We start from the raw sequence: 23,588 nt of genomic DNA, 5'->3' as shown, positions 1-23,588 counted from the left end.
TTGAGCATCAGTAACTGCCAACATTGAAAAAAGAACACTATATGCCTCCTGATGGAAGAATATATAATATCACCTATAACACTGTCTTGCCAATCTGACCAAACTTAAAAACCCGACTACCAAATCATGGGAAACACAGAGAAGAGAGGAACACATTAAAACAACAAAGAGTTAAAAAAATAAATAAATAACATTTATTAAACGATCAGAAATTTGAACACTGACAGGATATAAGCTATTATTATATTTTTAAGAGAAATAATATTGTGGATATGTTAAAAAAAGAACCTTTATCTTTTACAAATATACACCATTTATAGAAATAATGTCTATGATTTGCTTCAAAATAATGCAGGGTGGAGGCAAGGGTAGTGGGTGGGCATATATTTGAAACAAAATGGCTATGAGTTGATAACTTTTGAAGCTGAGTAATGGGTACATGGGAGTTCATTATACCATATTATTTCCTGAACTGCTTTTACTCCTGAAAATACCAAGTGCCTGAGGTAGGAGAAGACTTTGGAGAGGGAAAAGGAGGGCTAAAGATGGGAAGAAGAAAGGGAAGAAGAAAATTCGCCTTCATTTCAGTTTGACTGGGGTCTTTTCTCATTGGTGCGTACATCTTCTTTGTGTAGGTTTTACTAAAAGAATTTTCACTTTAGGCATGAAAAAAGTGTTTAAATTCTGGTTTCTTGGGGTAAGATTTCATAAAGGCTCCCCTTTTATTTAATGAGAAGCCAACAGAAATATTTTCAGGAGTAGAGCATTTTCTCTTCCACACCTCCATGGGCCCATGAGGAGACTGCTTGGGTGATAGGGTGAATATTTGCCTAGACCTGCACACAAACTAAAAGGATGTGGAAACTGAGAGAGAGGAAGGAGTCACTTCGAGTGCTCAAGATCATAGCTTTTTATAGAAAATCTCTGGAAGAACATCAAGAAATTGGTTGCCTCTGGGGAGGGAACCTGAGGCCCTTGGGATAGGGTGGGAAGAGGGAAAAAGCATGGCTCTTCATTGTTATGGTCAGTTATACTGTGGTTAGCACCTTAATATAAATGATGACATTGTGCAAATAACCTTTTGTTGACATAAGTGACTATCTTTTATTTCAAAATTAGACAGAAGACAGATATGTTTATTTATGGGCCTTTTTTTTGGCTGGGCCAGGTGCTGGCACCACCTGCCCTGTTTGCATATTTTCTTGATGTGTTCTTTTCCAGAGCCTAGCTGCCTATTGTCTAATTAGAAGTAACGGCCACTAGAACCAACAAGCATAGGATGCTAATCATTTCATTATAGCTTCCCACAGGTGTACCACGGTATTGGGCAAAGCTGAAAAATTTCCACAGAAGCACCCCAACAGCAGAGCCTACTGTTTTATCTTAAATATTTGGATCAATTTTGTGGCCTATGATTTGTTGTTGTTGTTGTTAGTTGCCATCAATTCCATTCCGCTTCACGGTGACCCCACGTGTGCAAAGTAGAATTGTTCCATAGGATTTTCAAGGCTGTGACCTTTCAGAAGCAGATCACCAGGCCTGTCTTCCTAGGTGCCTTGGGGTGAGTTTAAACCACCAACCTTTGGGCTAGGAGTCCAGTACTTAACCATTTGCACCATCTAAGGACTCCTGGTCTATGATTTAGCACTTTGTTTTTTAATAGAACATGACATTAGAAGTTATTACTAGGAAAAAAGTTTCTCATTATGTTTATCGTGTGGTCTCAACAAGCCTGCACCAGTCTGCACATCCTGGGTACCAAGTGCAGTTTTGTAATTTTGCTTTTTACTCGTTTTTGTTTATCTAGGTTATTTATGTACATAAAATTCATCAATTTTAAGTGTACACTTTGATGAATTTTGGTTACAAGGTGTAATAAATACCACCAGGATTGAGATATAGTATAGTTCCCTCACCCTAAAAGGTTTCCTCATCTCCTTTGCCTGAGTTCAGTTTTGAGACACCGGAGTTCTACTATCTTCTCTAACATCTACTCTCAGAGTGATTTTAGGAGTCACTTTACTTCTCTGAATGTGTTTCTGCTCTTGTAAAATGTGGAACGTGGGGCCAGATTTGTTTCCAGGATCTCTTCCAGTACTTTCGGAGAATGCAAGGGTGGGATGGGGTCAGAAATCTCAGCCTTGTGTTGTTGTCAGTTGCCGCTGAATCACTTCTGACTCATGGGGAACCTGTGTGTCAGAGCAGAACTGTGCTCTACAGACGACCAGGCTGTCTTCCCAGGCGCCTCTGGGTAGGTTCTATCCGCCAACATTTTAGCTCAGCGATTAACTGTTTACGCCACACAGGGAGCACCGGAGGGTAGCACAGCCTAGTGGGTAAAAGCCTGTGGTGGCACCTGGGCTTTCAATTCCTCCCTTGCTCGCACGTAGCCTTTTGTAAACATGTTTCCTCACCTGGAAACCCTGGTGGTGTGGTGGTTAAGTGCTACAGCTGCTAACCAAAGGGCTGGCAGTTTGAATCCGCCAGGCGCTTCTTGGAAACTCTATGGGGCAGTTCTATTCTGTCCTGTAGGGTCGCTATGAGTCGGAATCGACTCGACTGCATTGCGCTTGGTTTTGGTTTCCTCGCCTGCAATATAAGGCGTATAACAGCGCCTGTTTGTGTACCGCTGAGAGGATCAAGTGAGATGTACCAGGCACGTTTAAATACCTTTTTTTTTTTTTTTTACTTTTTATTATTGTATCATAGAAAGTCACCGCACTCAATTATATCCGTTACCACACATTACGCATACCGATTCCTGCAATCAATACAGAAGCACGAAGCATCCGCCACTCAGCCAGCACCCCCGGGAAGCCGGAAACACTGACAGCCAAAATTCCGGCGCTCAGAAGAAAATGTGCGCGTGCGCAGGTCCTTCCCAGAAGCCTTGGCAGGGGGCATAATCCGGACCAGGAAGTTCTAACGCCTGACGTAAAGCGGAGCTGCTTTACGGCACTCTGCTTCCGCCGTAAAGCACCGTCGACGAACCCACATGGATCAGCTGCCGGAACAACTTCCTGGTGAGGAGCTGAACTTCTCGAGGTGGGCGAATCTTTAGCATGGGGAAACGCGGGAGCCGGAGCCAGAGCCAGCTGCTCAGCACCCTAACTAAAAAGCAGAAGAAGCATCTTCGGGATTTTGGCGAGGAGCATCCCTTCTATGACAGGTATGGAGGGGCGGGGCCGAGGCCAGAACTGCCGGCGTCGGCCTGGAGTTTTTCGGTTTTTGGTTCGCGGGTTTCCCAAGTGATGGTGACGTCTGGTCCCGCCTCTTCTCACGCTTCCCGGCGGGTGCTCGGCTGAGGAGGATTCTGGCGGCACCCCGCCGGGAGATGGGGCTCTTCACGAGTCTCACTACCTATTGTTGAACTGGTAACTTCATGCTAGATGACAGGCGCTGTTGTGTCAACTGAGTTTTGTATGGTGAGAGATCTTTTAAGGTTGTTTTTGTTATTCGAAGAATTTGTTGGGATCTTCGACATCATTTTGATCTGTCCAATTACAATAAGAAAACGGATGTATCTGGTGCAGGCTGTGCATTTGGTAGTTATGGGTTCCTCTGTAATTGTCCGGACTCTGCGGTTAGGATGTGCGCATCCCACCATTTTGTTGGTGGGACATTCTCATTAAGAGGTTGACTGGAAAACACCCGTTGACGCCGAGTCGATTCCGACTGGACAGAGTAGAACTGCCCCATAGAGTTTCCCAAGGAGCGCCTGGTGGATTCGAACAGTGGCTGTAGCGCTTAACCACTTCGCCACCAGGATTTCCTACTGGAAAAAAGGGGAACCCAAAGTCTTTATTTGTTAAGTTTTATCATTCTTTTAGATGAGAGCAAGTTAATGTGATTCTAGTGTGTGTCTGACCCCTTTAAAAGTTACATTTGTCAGTTATCCATCAGTCATATTCCTACAGTCCCTGTCCAAGTGCATATGTAGTTTTTACGTGACTATAATTATATTTTATTTATAATGGTATGTTCTGGCTTTTTCACTTAAAGTTGTCATTAGACCTTTTCCTGATAGCCACATAGCAGTTATTAGAGTTTACCATTATTTGTTTTTTTCCAGGGTTTCAAGAAAGGAAGCAAAACCACAGATCTGTCAACTGGTAATACTTTATACCGTCTATGTAACAGTGGGTTCTGGGTTGTTACTTTTAAGAGTATTTTTGATGATAAAGCTTGACCATGCTGTCACTCTTTTCAATTTTAGATGTAAGCTATTATCTTAGTAATATTGCTTAGTTTTTAATGCAGGTGCCAATAAAAATGCCATTGTGATAACTAATACAGAGGCCAGGGTTTGAAACTGTCCCAGTACTAAGGGCAAGTTCTTGTTTGCTTGACATAAAAGGAGCCACAGATAGAGTGCAAAATGAACACAGGTTCTGTCTTATTATAGCACGCTCAAAGAAACTACATTCTTTCATTATATTGTAATTTCTCTTGTTGCCTCTTTAAATGTGAATTTTGTCCTGTGTCTGGGACATAGGTTAAATGTCATTATAATCTAAAGTTCTGTCTTAAAAAGTTGTTGTTCTTCCCACATGGGGCATTAACCATTAAGAAAAGACGAAGAGCTTCTAGGATCATAGCTAGATGAGCTATTTTAAATAAATTTCATGCAAGGCTTGGTTGGATAGATAGGATTGCATGGTATTTGCAGAAAAACTAATTTTTAGTTTAAAAAGTCTGAACCTTTACACGATTGGCCTGGTGATAGACATAAGGTAACAATGGGAACGATATAGTTTTTGTTTTTAAAATTTCCATTTTCTTTTTAGTCAGAGAGTTCAGATACTTTAGATTCTGAAAGCGAAGCAGAGAGTGAACCAGAACAACTTTCTGGGTACCATAAACTACTCACTACATTAAAGGATGTTTCTGAGGAAGAGGAGGAGGATGAGGAGGAAGAGGATGAAATTATAGATGAAGAGCCAGAAATGAGTGGTGAAGATGGTGATGTCAGTGTGGAAGAAGAGATGGCAGCGGAGTCCGCTGAAATGCAGGAAAGTAGGTGTCTTTGGTGTGGGCTCACGTCTTTGCTGGGACCACAGACAGAATGCTCCCCTGGGTCCTGTGCTTGGTACTGTATGAGTTGGGTGAGAGCACGTGAATATATAACCAAGATTCCTAACTTTGTTGGATTCATTGATGTCTTTGAGAATCTGTGGGAAACACTTTGATTTAGAAAAATGCCAAATGTTTTTGCTTACGATTTCAGTGACTTCGATGATCCTAAAGCCCCTCTGATATAGAGCAAGGGGAACACTGTTCTGTGTTTGTGACATTCTCCATTTATTGATGAGGGTACTGTTTTGTATATAAAATATGGAAAAATTTTCAAGCAGCTGATTTGCCTGTAACAGCTACATGTGAGGTATTGAAGAGATAAAGTGGTCACATGCTACCAGGGTAAATTAGGGAAGGCTCAAGGATTTAAAGCTGAAAGAATATAAAGAAAACCCGTTTTAAGAGTTTTGACAAATGTATACATCCATGTTGTCGTGTGCTGTCGAGTCGATTCTGACTCATAGTGACCCTATAGGATAGAGTAGAATGCCCCATAGGGTTTCCTATGCTGTAATCTTTACGGGAGCGGGTCGCCAGGTTTTTTCTCCTGCAGAACGGCTGGTAGGTTTAAACTGCCAACCTTTCAGTTAGCAGCTGAGCGCTTAACCATGGCACCACCAGGGCTCCTTACATCTATGTTAATGCCACTAAAATCAAGATATAGAACATTTCCATGACTTCTGAAAAGCTCCTTCTTTTCCCTTTGCAGTCAGTTTCCTGCTCTGGCATCAGGCGATCACTGGTCTTACTGTTGCTATAGATTTTTATAGTTTTGCCTGTCTCAGAATTTCACATAAGTGGAATCATATAGTATGTACCCTTTTGCATCTGTCTTTTCTTGCTGATCGTGTTTCTGTGAACCATCCGTGTTGTCGTGTGTATTAGTAGTTCATTCCTTTTCATTGCTGGAGTCGTATTCCATTGTCTGAACGTGTGTAGGTGACTTTTTACATCTCACTATCATAATGCTTATTTTCCTTAGAGCTTTGTAGTTTTTGATGTTTGTTTTCCTATACTCATGGTGTCTTGAACCTCTCTTAATATTTTAACTGATCTGTTTTACTGGGATAAAAATTCATTCCTCAGAGAGGTTTTGTTTTTTGTTGTTGTTCTTTGTTTTCTATTTTTCTTTGCTTTTTTGGAATTATAAAAAAAAAGAATAGTTTTCTTTTAATTAAAATAATGTATATTTACTGTAAAAATTTAAGATGGTACTATTGTTAACCTATATCCCCACTACCCAGGGATGAACACCTTTAACGTGCTATATAATCTTTTAGTCTTTTTTCCTGATGTATTTGTGAGTTTAAGTATGTACATACATGTGTGTGTATGTGTGTAGTAGTCTCTGTACATTTCTGTAACTTGCTTTTTTTTCTTTAATAATGTACCGTGGATCTTTTTTCCATGCCTGTTACTGTGGATTCAAATTAGCTTTTGAAGTATGTAGTATTCTATTGTAAATGACATGTAGTAATTTATTTCATTAACACCTGTCTTAGTTAGCTAGTGCTGCTATAACAGAAACACCACAAGAGGATGGCTTCAACAAACATGTTTATTCTCTTATAGTCTAGTAGGCTAGAAGTCCAAATTCAAGGTGTCGGCTCCAGGGGAAGGCTTTCTCTCTGCTGGCTGTGGAGGAAGGTCTTTGTCATCAATCTTCCTCTGTACTAGGAGCGTCTCAGTACAAGGTTCCAGGGTCCAAATGACGCACTCTTCTCCTGGCACTACTTTCTTGATCCTATGAGGTCCCCATGCCTCTCTGCTCATTTCCGTTACATCTCAAAAGAGATTGACTTAAGACACAACATAGTCTTATAAATTTGAGTCTTGCCTCATTAACGTAAGTGCTGCCTTTTCCACTTCATTAACATCATAGAGGTAGGATTTATAACACATGGGAAAATCACATCAGCTAACAAAATTGCGGACAGTCACACAATACTGGTAATCATGGACTAGCCGAGTTAACACACATTCTTATGCGGGGGAGGGGGCACAATTCAATTCATGACATTCCATTCTTTGACCCTCCCCCCCCAAATTCATGGCCTTGGCACATGTAAAACACAGTCACCCCATCACATCATAGCAAAACTCTTAAATCAACTCTAAGTCCAAAATCTAAAAATTCTTCTTCATCAGTGAAATCTAGAATACCAGTTATTTGCTTCCAGATTACAATGGCAGAACAGGTACAAGAGAGACATTTTCATTACAAATAGGAGAAATTGGAGGAAAAGAAGGGATAACAGGCACCAAGAAGGTCAGCAGAACACATTACATTAGCTCTCAAGGCTTGAAAATAATCCTCTGTTCTCTGAGACCATTTAGACAATTGCCCTGTCCTCCAGACTCCAGATGTTGTCCACACTCTCCAGGTTCTGAGTGGAGGCCCCTCAGCCCTAGCTTCAGCTCTGCCTTCTAGGCCTGCTGGGCAACCCTGCCCCCTCAAATTTGGACGACCCCATTCTCCTAGTCCCTCTGAGTGGTGACTCCACCCTTTGAGGCCCCAGAGGTCGTAGCCCTACTCTTTGAGACTGAGGCAGCTCTGCTTCCTGTGTTCCTTGTCTCTTCAGGGTCTGTTTCCTGGTTCTTCGACTTCTTGGCCTCTTAGGCCTCACAGTTTGTGTCTGCCCTGCTGGGGCAAGTGTTCCAGTGCTCTTTAGCTCCACAGATAAGTGCCTGGAGGCACCCGACTCTGCCAGTAACCTTCAGCTGGAAGGCACTTAGCTCTCTTGCTCCATGGGTCCTGGGTCAGCAAGCCTCGCTTTACCAATGAGTGCTTGGAGGCACCCCGTTCCTCTAGGAAACCCCCTACATGAAGGCACTCAGCTGTCTTGCTGTATGGGTTGGCTCCAGCGCTGTCTGTCTTGTTGGCCCCCTGGTTCTGCTGCTGCTTCTCGCCATCTGCACCATCTCCAGTCTAAGAGCTCTCCTCCTTTCCCTTGGAGTCCTCACCAGAACTGTCTTTGATGTCCATAATTCCACCAGCAGTCTCTTCAAGGCTATCTAGGCTTTTTACTCTTCCAGCCTCGTTCACAGTTTCAAAACCACTTCCACACTTAGGTATCTGTTAGAGCAGCACCCCACTCTCTCAGTACCGAATTCTTAGTTATCTAGTGCTGCTGTAACAGAAATACCACAAGTGAATGGCTTCAAGAAACAAATTTATACTCACAGTCTAGTAGGGTAAAAGTTGAAATTCAGGGCATCAGCTCCAGGGGAGGGCTTTCTTTCTCTGTCAGCTCTGGAGGAAGGTCCTTGTCATCAATCTTCTCCTGGATTAGGCGCTTCTCTGCATAGCGACTCTGGGTCCAAAGGACGTGTTCTTTTCCTGGCACTACTTTCTTGATGGTATGAGGTACCCATGCCTCTCTACTCGTTTCTTTCTTTTATATCTTGAAAGAAATTGACTTAAGACACAACCTAATCTTGTAGATTGAGTCCTGCCTCATTAACACAACTGCCACCAATCCCGCCTCATTAACATCATAGAGGTAGGATTTATAACACATAGGAAAATCATATCAGATGACAAAATGGTGGACGATTAACACAATACTGGTAATCATGGACTAGCCAAGTTGACACATTTTTTTGTGGGGCACAGTTCAGTCCATAACAGTAGCCCATTGGTAAACATTTTGTTTTCCTCAGCTGTTTCTCGTCATAATCAGTGCTGTGCTGAACATCATTACGTGTGCATCTTGGTGTGCTCTGTCTAGATGTTATCCTAGAGTAAGGTGCTAGAATTGGAACTAGGTCAAAGGATCAGGCTTAATTTTGAAATCTTTTTGTCTGCACCTGAATTTTCTTAAAAATTAAACAGTAATAGCAAAAACTTCCATCTACCCAGTGAATATCAGTGTTGCCGTAGGCTAAGGAATTTGATTTTGTCAACAGAAATATAATTACGTTTATGAGTGAACAGTTTTACAAATGTTTCTCAAAATTGCAGATATGGCCTTATATACTGACTCTCAAGAAAAAGATGGGGAAGGGCCACCTGGCAAGTCACAAGAAGGATCCCCTGAGGAGTTCACAGATGCAAAACATGAATCACTGTTCAGCCTGGAAACCAATTTTCTCAAAGAGGAAAGTGGAGGCAACTGTTCTCTGAAAGTGTTACAAGGTCAGAGCCCAGCATGTGTTGTCCGAATTCACCAGGTGCTTAGTCCAATTAAATCTAAAACAAGTTAAATCTCCTGGTATTCAAATGAGCAGCAGTAACAGCTGATATTTCAGCAGCTCTGTCTAGAGCTGGCGGGGGAAGAGACTTCTGGAAGGTCTGTCGTGAGGTGTTTCTAGGAGGACAAACAGCTGAAGAGTGGCAGTGAGGCAGTCCCGCTCCCCAGGGCTCACGTCTCCGTGACTGGGGTAGGGAGGGAGTAGTTAGGTGGATACTTCCCATTTTTCTCTCTCCCTTCGTTTTTTGTGTGACCCAGGAGTAGTTAAGCTGATTGGTTCTTATTACCAGGGAGAACCCCAAAAGCCAAAAAGCTCCACCCTGTCTTTCCTGTCTCCCGCAGCCTCGTGGCTGTGCCTATGTCCAAAAGACAGTCACTTGGACAAGGCCTGCTTATGGCAGGCTTTGGCAGGCCTCTGCTCCCTCAGGTCCAGTTTCTCAGCCTGTGCCCAAGTGGACAAGCCAGATTGGTCTTGTTCTGTGTCCTCCCTGCCTTCGTTGATCCCAGTGCCATTCTTCACCTGGGTTTGTTTTTTGGTTATAGTTCAGGAATTACACTGAAAAACAGTTTAGAAGGGTATCCTGTAGTGCCCTGAAGTTCAGGCTGAGCAGTTTAGATTTTCTTCAAAGATTTTTGAGTTGGGAAGTAATGTGATTAGAGAAATGCTTTAGGAAGATGAACTTGTGAGAAGATTTTATGCTGTGTTCTGGGATAAACCCCCAAACCAAACCCATTGCCATCTAGTTGATTCCAACTCAAAGGTTGCCCCATAGGGTTTTCTTGGCTATAATCTTTACGGAAGCAGACTGCCACATCTTTCTCTTGCAGAGTGGCTGGTGGGTTCAAAACACTGACCTTTCAGTTTGCAGTGAGCACTTAACCACTGCGCCACCAGGGGCCCTTCCTGGACTAGGCTAGAGAGGGCGAAAGTAAATAGGAAAAAGGATGAGTCAGCATCACGAAGAAGAGCAGGTCATTTACTAAGGAAGAGCAAATATCTCCTACCATTTGTTCTCTGTGCTGACACTCTTTATTCTGCTTTAGATCCCTTTCTACAACATGTGAACAGAGAACTGAGAGAAAAAGAAGTTCAGGCTGTTGCCACAAATCCCAAAACTACCCACCAACTAAAAGTAAGTACTGCATTGTCATCCCAGTCACAAGTGGAGAAGAGCTCTAAGTAAAACAGTGGTCTTAGATTTTAGTGGTCTCCCAAATATGTGACATCCATGGGTGGTAGGTGGCTTGATAGCGGGGCGGGACATAGGAGGGCTGGGAGGGCCTAGTGGGGCACAGGTGTAGCTAGAAACGGCCCTGTGAAGCTGGAGTGTGGGAGCCTGGTAACGTAGGGGGGTGGGTGCAAGTGGTGTTGGAGACAGCACACCAAGGTTTAGACTGATATCTGCAGCGGGCCTTCACATGACCTAGGATAAGTTAATTGACCTCTCAGATCTTCACTGTCCTTATCTATTAAAGGGGGCAATAATACCTACCTCAGAATAATTTAGGTTACTGACAGATACGTAGTAAGTGCTCAGGAAAACTGTAGCTACCACTGTTGTTCATTTGTTTAAAATATCTGAGATAGTCTCACAATTAAATTATTCAGATATGAGACAGTTTTTGCTGCCTTGTTTTTTCCTACCAATGATACTGTTCGTGAGAGCTGGTCGTCCTCCTTTTTAATTACAGTTTTTCTTGAGATAATACTTAGATTCACATGCAATTGTAAGAAATAACAGAGACACCCCTTGTACCCTTCATCTAGTTTTCCTCAGTAGTAGCATCTCACCAAACATTTTTGTAGTGTCCAGCTAGAAGTTGTCAGTGGTACAGTCTGTCTTACTCAGGTTTCCCCAGTTTTACTTCTCTTTAACTGTATGTATCTGTGTGTGTGTATTCAGTTCTGTACAGTTCTGTCACATGTATAGATGTCCTGGATCTGCCACCACAGTCAAGATACAGAACGCTCCCAGCACCCTAAGATAACCATCCTGTTGCCCTTTTATAGCTCTGCCCACTTCTCTTCCTCCCCTCCCACCCCCCTGTTCCTCACCCCTGGCAACCACTATCTGGCCTCCATTTCTATAATTTTGTCATTTCAAAAATGTAATATGAATGGAATCATACAGTAAGTAACCTTTTGAAATTGGCTTTTTTCACTCAGCATAATTCCCTGGAGATTCATCCAACTTGTGTGTTTCAGTAGTGCTTTCCTTTTTGTTGGTGAGGTCATCCTTTTTTTTAGATCAGCAGCTTTGCTGCAATACAAAAATTCCCAAACTAGTATTCCACAAAGTAGTATTCCTTAGGGTTCTAATAGTTGTGTCTCAAAAAAAAAAAGAAAATTGTTCCCATGCCCAAATAAATTTGGAAAACTCTAGGTTAAGCAGAATGAAACAGTTCTGTCATAGGACTTGTCAGAAAGCCTAGTATGCTGATGTACACTGTGAATTACCCTGAGAGAGGTTAGGTCTTGGGGTGCCTAGCAAAGTTGTTTAACCATAAAGCTCCTTTTTTCCTAGAATGAATTTGACTCTTCCCAGAACACATTCCATAAAAGTTTGGGAAACACTGATAAAATGGAAAGAGCTCATCTTTTTTTTTTTTTTAAGTAATTTTTCTTGTGCTTTAAGTGAAAGTTTACAAATCAAGTCAGTCTCTCACATATAAACTTATATACATCCTACTACATACTCCCATTTACTCTCCCCCTGTCAGCCCGCTCTCTCCTTCCAGTCTCTCCTTTCGTGACCATTTTGTCAGTTTCTAACCCTCTCTACCCTCCCATCTCCCCTCTAGACAGGAGATGCCAACACAGTCTCAAGTGTCCACCTGATACAAGTAAAGAGCTCATCTTTGAAGTCAGAAACCGTGGGCTCTAGCCCGCATCTCTCTTCCCTCTTGTGTAAACCTTGGATCGTATAACCTCTCCGAACCTCAGTTTCCTAAGCTGTAGCATAAGCATTGCAGTATCTACCTTGCAGGATTATTGTGAGGATTAAGTAAGATGATCTGTGTATCATGCAAATCTTGGTAAATTATAAAGTATTATGTGAATGTAAAGTATTAGTATTCATTTCTAACTTAGGTCTTGATCTCTTTCTCCCCTAGTGGCCCACCCTGGGCCAGCTTGTTTTCTCATCCAAGTTTCAGAAGTTGGAAACATTTAAGCCACCAAAGGACATTGATGTAAAATCGCTTCATCTCCAGAAGCCTCTGGAATCCACCTGGACCAAGACTAACATCCAGTTCTTATCTGGCCCCAAAAAATCAAGTAGCCCCTTCACTCCGCTCCAGAAGGAACTCTTCTTAATTATGAATTCTTACCAGGACCTCTTCTACTCCGAAAGGACTGCCTTGAAGAATGGTGAAGAGATCCGTCACGTGTATTGCCTACATGCCATAAATCATGTCCTCAAAGCCAATGCCCGGGTACTTGGCAACAATAGCAGACGCCGAAGCCAGAAACTTGGGGTGGGCGATGATGATGACTTCAGGGACCAGGGGCTTACAAGACCCAAGGTGAGTGGCAGCAGGAAAGCCTTACCCTCAAGGAGGAGGCTGCAAGATACTGCCTGTAGGTGCCTGGTATGTAGCAGATACTCAGGTGTTTTAATGAATGACTAGAAAAATGAATGAGCTTATGAGTGGGTGCATTAGATGGGCCAGGTGGTATCAGGTCCATGGATTGGTTCTGACGATGTATCTAACTGCAAATTTGTGAGAGGGAGGTGTCACAGCTATGACAGTAACTTGGCCGTCTTGAATTCTGGCCCATCCTTTTGTGTCCCAAGCTTAAGCATTACTTTACTTTGGCTGTGCTGGTTGCTTTTCTGGGCAGCCACCTCAGGGCGTTGAACAGCAGGATTATAAAGTTATCTGTTTTCATTTAGAATTGCGAAGAAGAATAGGAGGCAAAGTAACCATGAAGCATATTTATAATTTGTCAAATTGCGTGATTTTACTGAACTTGTTTCCATTAATTGTATTGTTTACAAAAGAGTGTTTAGAAATCAACCATTTAGCAAGCATTTCCTGTTTTTATTCCCTACAGTGGTAACTTTAAGTATTTTTGGAAATGCTTAGAAGACTGAGTCCTGTTTTTCCAATTAAATTACGGTCTTATTTCAGAAATGCTTTATCATTTCTGAAAAATAAACTAGGAACATATTAGAAAAGCAGTGGTGGATTTGTCACTTTCCTTATTTACCAGCTTTATTTCTTCTCTACCTGTTCTAATTGATTTATTTATTCACCTCTTTATTCAGCATATATTTCTTCAGTGGGTCTTATGGGTAAATTACTGTGTTAAGTTCTGTGGGAGACAGAAAGAAGTAACATTCCTCAAGGAGCTTATGTGTTCATGTCTTTGAGTTTTTGCTAGTGGACACATCTGTTAAAAACACTGGCTTGTCCTAAAAAGTAGTTCCCAAGTTCTGCTTGAGACATGCCTCTCATGGAGACGTGGAACTGAAGCCCACAAGACATGGTATGTGCATGAGAGGTGCTCAGCTTCCAGTGCTGAGCCAGGCCCTGTCCCTGTGACGTAGATGTAGCCCTGGCCACAGGCAGCTTACACGTCAAGAAAGATAGACCATTGTTGCACACAGGGCTTCTTCACTCCCCTCCTCAAGTAGGTTCACATCGTGGTGGCTCCTTCCCTTGCCTCCACCAAAGCTGTGTGTTGCTCCCTCCACAGGTGCTGGTAGTGGTACCTTTCCGGGAAGCTGCCTTACGGGTGGTACAGCTCTTCATCAGCCTCCTAGAGGGTGACAGCAAGAAAAAAATAATTGTGAGCAACAAAAAGAGGTTTAAGGGAGAGTATGGATCAGATCCTGAGGAGAGACCCCCCAACCTGAAGAGGCCTGAGGATTACGAAGCTGTGTTTGTCGGCAACATCGATGACCACTTCAGGATAGGTAATTCTTCCTTATCAGGACCCCAGGTGTAAGGCTTACACAGCTGTAATTAGTTCTCTCAGGTCACCGACTAAACCTCCTAAAGAGAACCGGTGTGCATTTGCAGTATCTTGGCTGCCAGAGGAGAGAGGTTTGCCATGGCTGACAGGGCGGAGAGAGTCTCTGAGACCATATAAAAAAGGCACATGCACATTTGTAACAGAAATGTCTCAGCACATCTGTAGTTGGTAGCACATAGTCAGATTCTGGAAGGGGATCTGGGAGGAGTGGAAAGGGAAAGGAGCTGGGTGGGGTCAGTCTGGGGAGGCTACGGAGAAAGAGAGAGATGCGGAAGATACAGAAGAGAAGGGGAATGCTTTGAGAGAGTGGGAGGTCATGGTTTGGTAGTGACTAATGAACCTCTATGTGCTTGGCTGTTTTGTGCAGGAGTTGCAATACTTCAGAGAAGCATCCGGCTCTATGCCCCCTTTTATTCCTCAGACATTCTTATTGCCTCCCCTCTGGGTTTGAGGACTATTATTGGTGCAGAAGGAGAGAAGAAGAGAGATTTTGACTTTTTATCTTCTATTGAGCTTCTCATCATTGATCAAGCTGACATTTACCTGATGCAGAACTGGGAGCATGTCCTGGTAATGCTGGCCATTCCCATTTAGAGGGACAAGATTCACATTTAGGGTGACAAGAAGCGTAGTGCTTTAAGTTATAGGGGCTTATTTAAGTCTGGATTAAAATTCTTTTTGGAAACAGTTTGAAAAAAGCCTTTGGTACCTTCTGCTCACAGATTGGTCAATAATTAAACTATACAGAGAGATGAAAATCTAGTCAGTATTTTCAGATCTCTAGAAATGATTTCTTCCCTCAAAGGTCTCTTTGTGCTGTTAGTCCATGTTAGTGTAGTTGGTTGTTTGGTTACTTAGTTTAAAATTCCCCTGGCTAGAAATGTCTTTACCTGTTGTAATTCCTCATACACTTTATGCCCAGCTCCTTTCTTCGGTTGTCAGTGGAGAGGGGCAAACAGTGGTTAAGATTTCTTAATGTGTGCCCTTGTTTTCCAGAGAAACAGAGGAGTCTTTATCACCCTGTTGCAGTTCAGCTGTAGTGTTTTCTTCCTATCCACATACTCTGCAGTGCTGACAGTATTAGGACTGAAAACCTGTGTTTTGGAACAGTCCTTACTATAGAACTACAGGGTTTCTTTTGAAAGGTTTATGAAAACTCACCTCCTCTACCACCCAGGACTTAAACCTTGCTAGTTTGGGGCAAATAAAGGGGAATATCTATTTATAAAGTAGGTAATACACTTCTAGAACTCATTACCATTTAGTATTTTTTTACAGGGTGAAAATATAACTAAAATGGAAAAAGCATGTTGATAGTAGAGTCATTATTGCTTAATTTGAGAAAAACGCAGGTTTAATGGTTCTGAGAGTACTCCTGGTATTTTGAGAACCAGCTCATTGAAGGACAGTAGCTCTCTTTTCCATATGGTTTCCCTTTGTGTCCAAGTTTGGGGCTGAGGGACCTGTACAGAGATGATGGCGGCACTTCAGAAGTTTCTATTAAAGGAATATTCCTGTAGGTACTGTTTTAATCCTTTTTTTTTTTTTAAGGTCCAGTAGGCAGCCAGTATTTGTTGGGGCTGTTCTTGTTGGAGGTAGTCAGCTGACTACGGGTAGAGGTTCCTTGCCTGCTGGGTTCCTCACCTGTCTGGGGCCCAGTTTTCTTGTAATTTGGGAGATGATAGGACACGGTCCATGGAGTTAAATGAGATGATAGACTTGTAAAATGTTAAGCTGCGCTTGGCCCGTAAGTACTAAATATATATTAACGGTAGTGTTATTTCTGCTCAAAGCACTTGATGAATCACATGAACCTACTGCCCTTGGACTCACATGGGGTGGACTTTTCCCGAGTGCGGATGTGGAGCCTCAATAATTGGTCCAAGTACTATCGCCAGACATTGCTGTTTGGGGCTGTGCAGGATGCCCAGATCAACTCACTGTTCAACAAGCACTGCATCAATTTGCAAGGCCAGGTGTGTTCTCTCCTCATTTCCTCTGGACTCTCCATGAAGCGTTGTTGAGGGATGGCTCACCTCATGCTCTCATTGGCTCCTGGCAGGTGGCTGTGAGAAATGTCCCCATGACAGGTTCCATCAGCCATGTCCTGGTGCAGCTCCCACATGTCTTCCAGAGGATGGAAGCAGAAAACCTAGCTTCAGCGATTGACGTCAGGTAACCCATCCCTCCCCAGCCCCATTAGGTATCAGAGGGCCAAGGAGAGGCATTTGACTTTGGCAGACAAATTTAGAATTGGATTCCATATTAATTTTATTAATGATCATTTACCAAATTAGATGAGATAATTGAACCAGTCACACCATCTGACAGAAATGGTGACTTGGCCTGGCTAGGTAGCGGCAGGGTCAGAACTATAAATCAAGGCTCCTTCCCTGTAGCCTGTGGCATTTTTAGATTGTGTGACATTGTTCAATGCTACAAAGTGTCCTGTGTCAGCAACTTAATTATAAGCCTTTCAGAGGCCGGGACTGTTTCGCTAATTCTGTATATATTTTTGCCTTTCTCTCTATTGTGCTTAGTTAGGAGTCTCCCTGTTAGCGGAATGGTGCTTAGTGTATGGTGGGTGTCCAGTAACTATTTGTTGACTGACTGACAGACTGGTGTGACTATATACTTCTAGAATAATTTTCTGGGGTATAATGGCATTACATCTATTTTTACAGTGAATGACGGTAACATCCCTTTTTTAATATGTTCATCAACTTTATCCTTAAATTATGTTTTTGAGATGAGTTAAGTTGTATTGTCCTCTTTGGTGATGTTGAGGGAGATTGTGACTTTTCTAGGGTCATATGGTTCTTCACGACACTGTAAACTCAACTCTAGACCATTGACTTTGTCATTTTCCTTTCAATATCAGGTTTAGCTTTTTTGTGAACAAGATTTTGCCTCAGTATCGTGACGCGGTCATGTCTCACACGCTCATCTATGTCCCCTCCTACTTTGACTTTGTGCGTCTTCGAAATTACTTCAAGAAGGAAGAGCTGAACTTCACCCACATCTGCGAGTACGCTAAGAAGTCTGGTATCTCCAGGGCCAGACAGTTCTTCCTTCAAGGAGAGAAGCAGTTTCTACTCCTCACAGAACGTTTCCATTTCTACAAAAGGTAAAGTGGTGCCAAGTTGAGAGCATCCTCTCTGGAGGGAAAATATAAATCACGGCCTGCTTCTCAGCTATGGTAGGCTTTAGGGTGGTATAAGGTCCTCTCTCTAACACTCAGGCAAAGAAGCCTAAGAATTTGGGGGCTGGACAGACGCTTCTTGGTTGGTAAGTTCATTGATTAGTTTCCTCTCAAAATGGGCATTGTTGGGAAAGGATATGGAAATGGGAGTGAGTACAGTATACCCTGTGTCTAGATCTGGGTCTGCCCTTGCAGTACTTCATGTAGCTGTGGTTGCATGCCTCATATTACAGAAAGACATGACTGACTTGAACATCTTTGGAGTGGGACAACTCGATGAATGCAGAAAAGGGAGGGGCCAGTCATATACACACAGACAAAAATACCCTCGGCTGTGTGGTCTGGGGAGATGGCAGCTGGGCACAGTGCCTATGCTGAGAAAGTTGCAGTGTGTTCTAAGAACGTGCACATGTGTGGTTTCCTCAACAAGGAGGACCAGGATTGAGGGGTCCCTTGACATTTGCAGGAGGCAAAAAGTGAAGGGCTTAGAGGGTTTCAGTGTTTGCTTAGCTTTCACCACCATGTGACTTTGAGAAAATAAATCAAATTGGTCCTTTTTAAATTTATTTTCTTCATTTTAGTTGGAGTGTTAGTAATTTTGAGCCCTCTGTTACTGTTTGGGTTAGTTGCAGCCTTTCGTAGCCCCCGGTCCCAGGTATTTTATCGTGTTGCTAAATGTTTTCTTCTGCCAAATGGAAAAGCCTTTTTTTAAGCCCTTAGCTGTAGAGAGAGGAGTATTGCATCCTATCACTTCTTCTTTCCATGTTAATAATGTCCAGTGAATTTAAAGTCCGACTTCACTGTCTTATTGACTCCCAATCATATATACTGCTGACAAGGGGGAACATTTTCTCTGAGAATCCCAGAGAGATAAGCTGGAAATGTCCCAGGCGTCGGCGCATTGTAGATGGCACACCTTGGCATCGCATTGCCTTTTGGTTTATGCTGACACCAGAACGACCTTCTCCAGACACGTTCTTACCATGATGGGGAGGGCACAGCAGAGCTGGCGTGGCACGACCTTTTTAGGCATTCTGCTGACTAGTTAGCTCATCTGTGAATGGAGAGTTGAGAATTGACGATATTCCTACTTCCTCAGGCTCCATTCTTGGCTACCCAGACAAGACTGCTAAGCCAAAGAATGTTAATGCATGCCTGCTGGTTGGCATCATTATTTGCTTTGTTCCAGTAACTTGTTGTTTTCATTCACGTTAGAAAGTGGCATTTTAGGGGAGTTAAACACTCACCAGGCCTTAAGAGCACTTAATTTTCTATCCATTTGACAAATGAAAGCAAGCCTTTTAAGTGAAGTGGATAGATTGGGAAACTTCCCTGTGTGATTGTCTGTAGCAGGTGTGCGTTAAGGTGGGATGAGGACTGCTCTCAAATATCTCAGCAGCTTTTCAAGGGAAAGGCATGGCATCAAAAGGACTCTTCCTCTTCAGTAGGCAGAACAGTCCTCCATCTTACACTCTTCATTTATTTTTACAAAAATTATTTGCACCCAGAGTCACTATAGAGGCAAATCTCAGCACGTGCTGTGTGCTTTATGCCCTAGACCAGGTTAACGGGTGTTTCCTGTGTTGAAGATGAGTGGAAATGACGTGCTTCGGAGTTGTGTAGCAGCTAATTACCACAGGGTTTCGAACTGTAGAATTTTTTGCTTGAGAGATCACCAAAGTGAGGATGGGTGCTTTGGTCTGCAGTGCCTTTATGATTTGTTTTTTAATTTGACATTGGGGAAAGAACATGTATTTTAAACTGTACTACCCTAGCTCTGAAATTCTGTTTTTTATATTCTCTATGGCAGCAGGCAGGGTTAGAAAAATTAGGACTTATTTATGAGCTAGCAAAAATTTTCAACCTAAAAATTTGTCTTCTTTGGGGGAGATGAAAACAGTAGAATCTTAGAGTTGGATGGGTGTTTGATCATGATTTTCCTCCAAAGGATGTTTCATGGCTCTATCCCTGCACATACCTGTCTTTCAGGAGCTTCCACAGCAGCAAGTCAGAGACTCTGGACAGGGGTATTTTTTTTTTTTTTTTTAATTATTGTAAAAATATATATAGCACAACATTTGCCTACTCACCGTTTTTCAGATGCACAATTTAGTGACATCAATTAACCATGCTGTGCAACCACCACTCATAACCGTGGCCAGATTTCCTGTAACCATAAACAAACACTCATGAAACAAAAACTCCCCCTCTTCCCTCCCTCCCACCCCAGGTAACCACTACTAACCTCCAGTCTTTATACATTTGCCTATTCTTGTTAGTTTATATAAGTGAGGTCATATGATACTTGTCCTTTTGTGATTGACCTGTTTCACTGAGCATAAGGTTTTTAAGGTTCATCCATGTTGTGGTATTCCATTGTATGTATGTACCACGTTTTGTTTATCCATTCATCTGCTGATGGACACTTAGCTTGTTTCCACTTTTGGCTGTTGTGAATAGTGCTGCAGTAACCATTGGTGTACGTGTGTCTGTTTGCATTGCTGCTTCCAGGTCTCTTGGGTATATACCTAGGAGGGGGATTGCTGGGTCATATGTCGTTCTGTGTCTGGAGGGGGAATTGATGACGTTTAGAAAGGCTGCCTCAGTGTTTCTGAGTGCCCCCTGCCCCCATATGAGAATCCCAGTTCTATAAATAGTAGACCTGGTCATTATAGGCCATACTGAGAAGTCAGCCTTTCACTTCAGTTGTGGTTGCCTCATTTATCCAGTTGCCAGGCAAAATAGACATATGGAATGTCCTTAGTTTTAGGCCCTGTGAGGGCCTAAATTTATTTTTAGGGGTTACAGGCCATATTGTTAGGGGTTCTGGGCCACATTTAAATGAGTTACTGAAGAAGGGAGGCAAATACTGGAGAAGGGAGGAAGGCAGGAGAAGGGTACAGGGGAAGGCGTGCTCGAGATGTGGAGAACCAGCACCAACTGCCTCATCTGGACAGACCTTGGTCACCTTTCCAATTTCCAGGAAATTTGTCGTCTCTATTGTGGGAAAATTGGGGCTGAGAGACTTTTGTATTTTTTGAAAAATAACACGAATTGTTTTCTCTTGCTTTTCCCGACTATAGAAGTATTATACTGTTATCAGAGAATTTGGAAACTTGGGTCAAAAAAAGAAAGGAATCACCTATAACACCACTGCCCTGATATGAATACTCATTTTGGTGTATTTCTTTCTAGTTTTCTTACCTGAAAAATACAGGCACACACATACACATGCACACACACAAATTTACAGGCATTTTTCTAGAATACCAAAATTTGGATCACACTGTACATATAGAAACTTTTTCCTTTGATCTTAAAACGTTTTATTTGCTCATTGGAAAAAAATTCAAACGTTAATATTTTCATGTACATATTTGTATAACACAGATGTATTTTTAATTTGATATGTACACTTTTATCTCACCCTTCCCAAATTTTTATTTAGAAAGATTTCATACCAAAAGAAAGTTGTGAGACTGTAATAGTGAACATCTGTAGTTTCTTCCCCTTAGAATAGCATTTTGCTACATTTGCACACACTCATGTTATCTCTTTTTCTTCTCTCCCTCTACCTCAGACCTTTTTTTTCCTTCCTGAGTCATTTGAAAGTTGGTTGCAGACTTCCTGACATTTAACCCCTAAATATTTCAGCATGTACCTCCTAGCTCTTCAGAACCGTTCCCACACCATTTGACATTGCTTCAGTAATATCGTCTAATATATGTACATAAGGAGCCCTAGTAGCACCATGGTTAAATGCTTGACTGCTAATGGAAAGGTTGGTGGTTCAAACCTATTCAGCGGCTCCATGAGAGAAATACCTGGTGATCTGCTCCGGTAGAGATCAGAGCCTAGAAGACCCTGTGGGGCAGTTCTACTCTGTCACATCAGAATTGACTCAGTGGCACACAACAACAACATAATGGTTCATGTTCAGATTTTCCTAATTATTCAATGACTTAGTTGTCAAAATGACCATTATAGTTGTTTGCCCCCTTAATCCAGGATTCATTTATGGATCATACATTGCATTTGGTTAAAGTATTTCTTTTGTTTCCTTAGTCTGTCTTAGTAGTATTCAACCAGGGGCAATTTTGCTCCCCAAGGGACATTTGGCAATAATATCTGGACATTTTTGTTGTCACAGCTGCAGAGGAGATTTTACTGGCATCTAGTGGGTTGAGGGGACAACTCCCCACAATAAAGAAGTACCTGGCCCAAAATGTATTTTTAATTTAATATGTATACTTCTATCACAGATGTCAATATCAAATATCAAATAGTCAAAACATCAGTGGTGCTGAGATGGAGAAACCCTGATCAAGAATGATCCCTTTGCCTTTTTTCTTTTTTTGTGACCTTGACATCTTTTGAAGAGTCCAGCCTAGTTTCCTGGAGGATGTCCTACAGTCTGGGTTTGTCTCATGGTTCCCTTATTATTTAGATCGGTGGTTCCCAAATTGTGTTTTGCATTAGAATCACTTTGGGGAGCTTTCAAAAATCGAGATGCTCAGGTTGCACCCTCATGCCAGTTAAAATGTCTGGGGATGGGGGCCAGGCATAGATATTTAAAAAGGGAGGAGGGCCATTCCAATGTGCAACAAAGTTTGGAAACCACTGATTTAGATTATGCTTCTTGGAGGGGTAAAAATTATACATAGAGGATATTGTGTACTTCCCATTGTGTGTTATCAAGAGGCACCTAATGCCAGTTTTTCCCAGTTTTTTTGTTTTTTGTTTTTTTATTGTGCTTTTTTAAGTGAAAGTTTACAGTTCCAGTTAGTGTCTCATAGAAAAACTTATACACACATAGTTATGTGACCCTAGTTCTCTGTGTAATGTGACAGCACACTCCTCCTTTCCATCTCGTATTTCCCATGTCCATTCAGGCAGCTCCTGTCCCCCTCTGCCTTCTCATATCACCTCAGAATGAGCTGCCCAGTTAGTCTCATGTACCTACTTGAGCTAAGAAGCACACTCTTTACAAGTATCACTTTATAAAGTCTTATAGCCCAGTCTTACCTTTGTCTGAAGTGTTGGCTTCGGGAATGGTTTTAGTTTTGGGCTAGCAGACAGTCTGGGGCCATGTCTTCTGGGGTCCCTCCAGGCTCAATCAGACCATAAAGTCTGGTCCTTTTGCTAGAATTTAAGTTTCGCACCCCACTTTTCTCCTGCTCCATCAGGGACTCTTGCTAAATTCGCTGTCAGGGCAGTCATTAGTGTTAGCTAGGCGCCATCTAGTTCTCTGGTCTCAGGCTGATGGAGTCTTTGGTTTATGTGGCCTTTTTTCCCTCTTGGGTTGTCCCAGTTTTGGTGTTGCAAAATATGTTCTCTGGTCAGGGTGGCTCTGCTCGATCTCTCCACTATAAAGGTATTTTTTCTCATAATTTAAGAAGTAATCTGAGCTAATCTGTGGGTGTAAATCATCCTTTTTAATAATTACATAGTATTACATTGTATGGCTATATAATTAACCAAGTTTCCTTTTAATATAGGTTTTTTCTTATTTTCTGGTACTACATACAGCACACCCACTCCTCCCTTATTGACATGGTTAGGTTCCAAACACCAGGTCGTTGTGCGAAAATTGACATGATGCGTAATGAAAGCTTTACACAACTACCAGATTACATCGTTACAAATAAGTGGCAGTGTATATCAAACCACTGAGAAGCATGGCCCAGCCAAGTTGACACATAACCTTAACCTTCACGGCCAGTGTTAACTCTTGCTGCACACCTTGGCATTCATTACTGCCAGACGCATGTTGTTAATGCGCAGAGTAATTGGATAGTAGATTTTTTGCTGTTGTGAATGTGAAATGTTGAATAATGAGAGAGTAAGTATGGAGTAGGTGTAATGCCAATGTCTTAGTCATCTAGTGCTGCTATAATAGAAATACCGCAAGTGATGGCTTTAACAAAGAGAAATTTATTCTTTCACAGTTTGGGATGCTAGAAGTCCAAATTCAGGGTGTAACCTCTGGGGGAAGGCGTTCTTTCTCTGTTGGTTCTGGGGGAAGGTCCTTGTCATCTATCTTCCCTTGGTCTAGGAGCTTCTCAGCTCAGGAACCCTGGGTCCAAAGGATGTGCTCTGCTCCCAGTGCTGCTTTCTTGGTGGTATGAGGTCCCCC

General features: G+C 42.3%; 1 protein-coding gene across 4 annotated transcripts in view; it reads left to right on the top strand.

Moving 5' to 3' along the window:
* The first annotated feature begins 2,955 nt into the window (after positions 1-2,955).
* The window catches only part of UTP25 (UTP25 small subunit processome component), a 31,594-nt gene continuing 10,961 nt past the window's right edge, over positions 2,956-23,588 (top strand). The window contains exons 1-11 of one of the 4 annotated variants that reach the window (XM_003410284.4): positions 2,956-3,169; positions 4,073-4,112; positions 4,788-5,016; positions 9,041-9,214; positions 10,314-10,402; positions 12,384-12,794; positions 13,972-14,191; positions 14,618-14,820; positions 16,044-16,226; positions 16,313-16,425; positions 17,132-17,377. In XM_003410284.4, coding sequence (XP_003410332.1) covers positions 3,063-3,169; positions 4,073-4,112; positions 4,788-5,016; positions 9,041-9,214; positions 10,314-10,402; positions 12,384-12,794; positions 13,972-14,191; positions 14,618-14,820; positions 16,044-16,226; positions 16,313-16,425; positions 17,132-17,377 — 2,015 coding nt within the window. In that variant the 5' untranslated portion in view covers positions 2,956-3,062. The other 3 variants (XM_010590285.3, XM_064273243.1, XM_023548405.2) reach the window with 3 other exon arrangements.

The sequence above is a fragment of the Loxodonta africana genome, chromosome 20, assembly GCF_030014295.1.
Source record: "Loxodonta africana isolate mLoxAfr1 chromosome 20, mLoxAfr1.hap2, whole genome shotgun sequence".
Classification (NCBI taxonomy): Eukaryota; Metazoa; Chordata; class Mammalia; order Proboscidea; family Elephantidae; genus Loxodonta; species Loxodonta africana.
The sequence above is the reverse complement of the archived record's forward strand: the minus strand, read 5'-3'. Positions and strand labels throughout refer to the sequence as shown.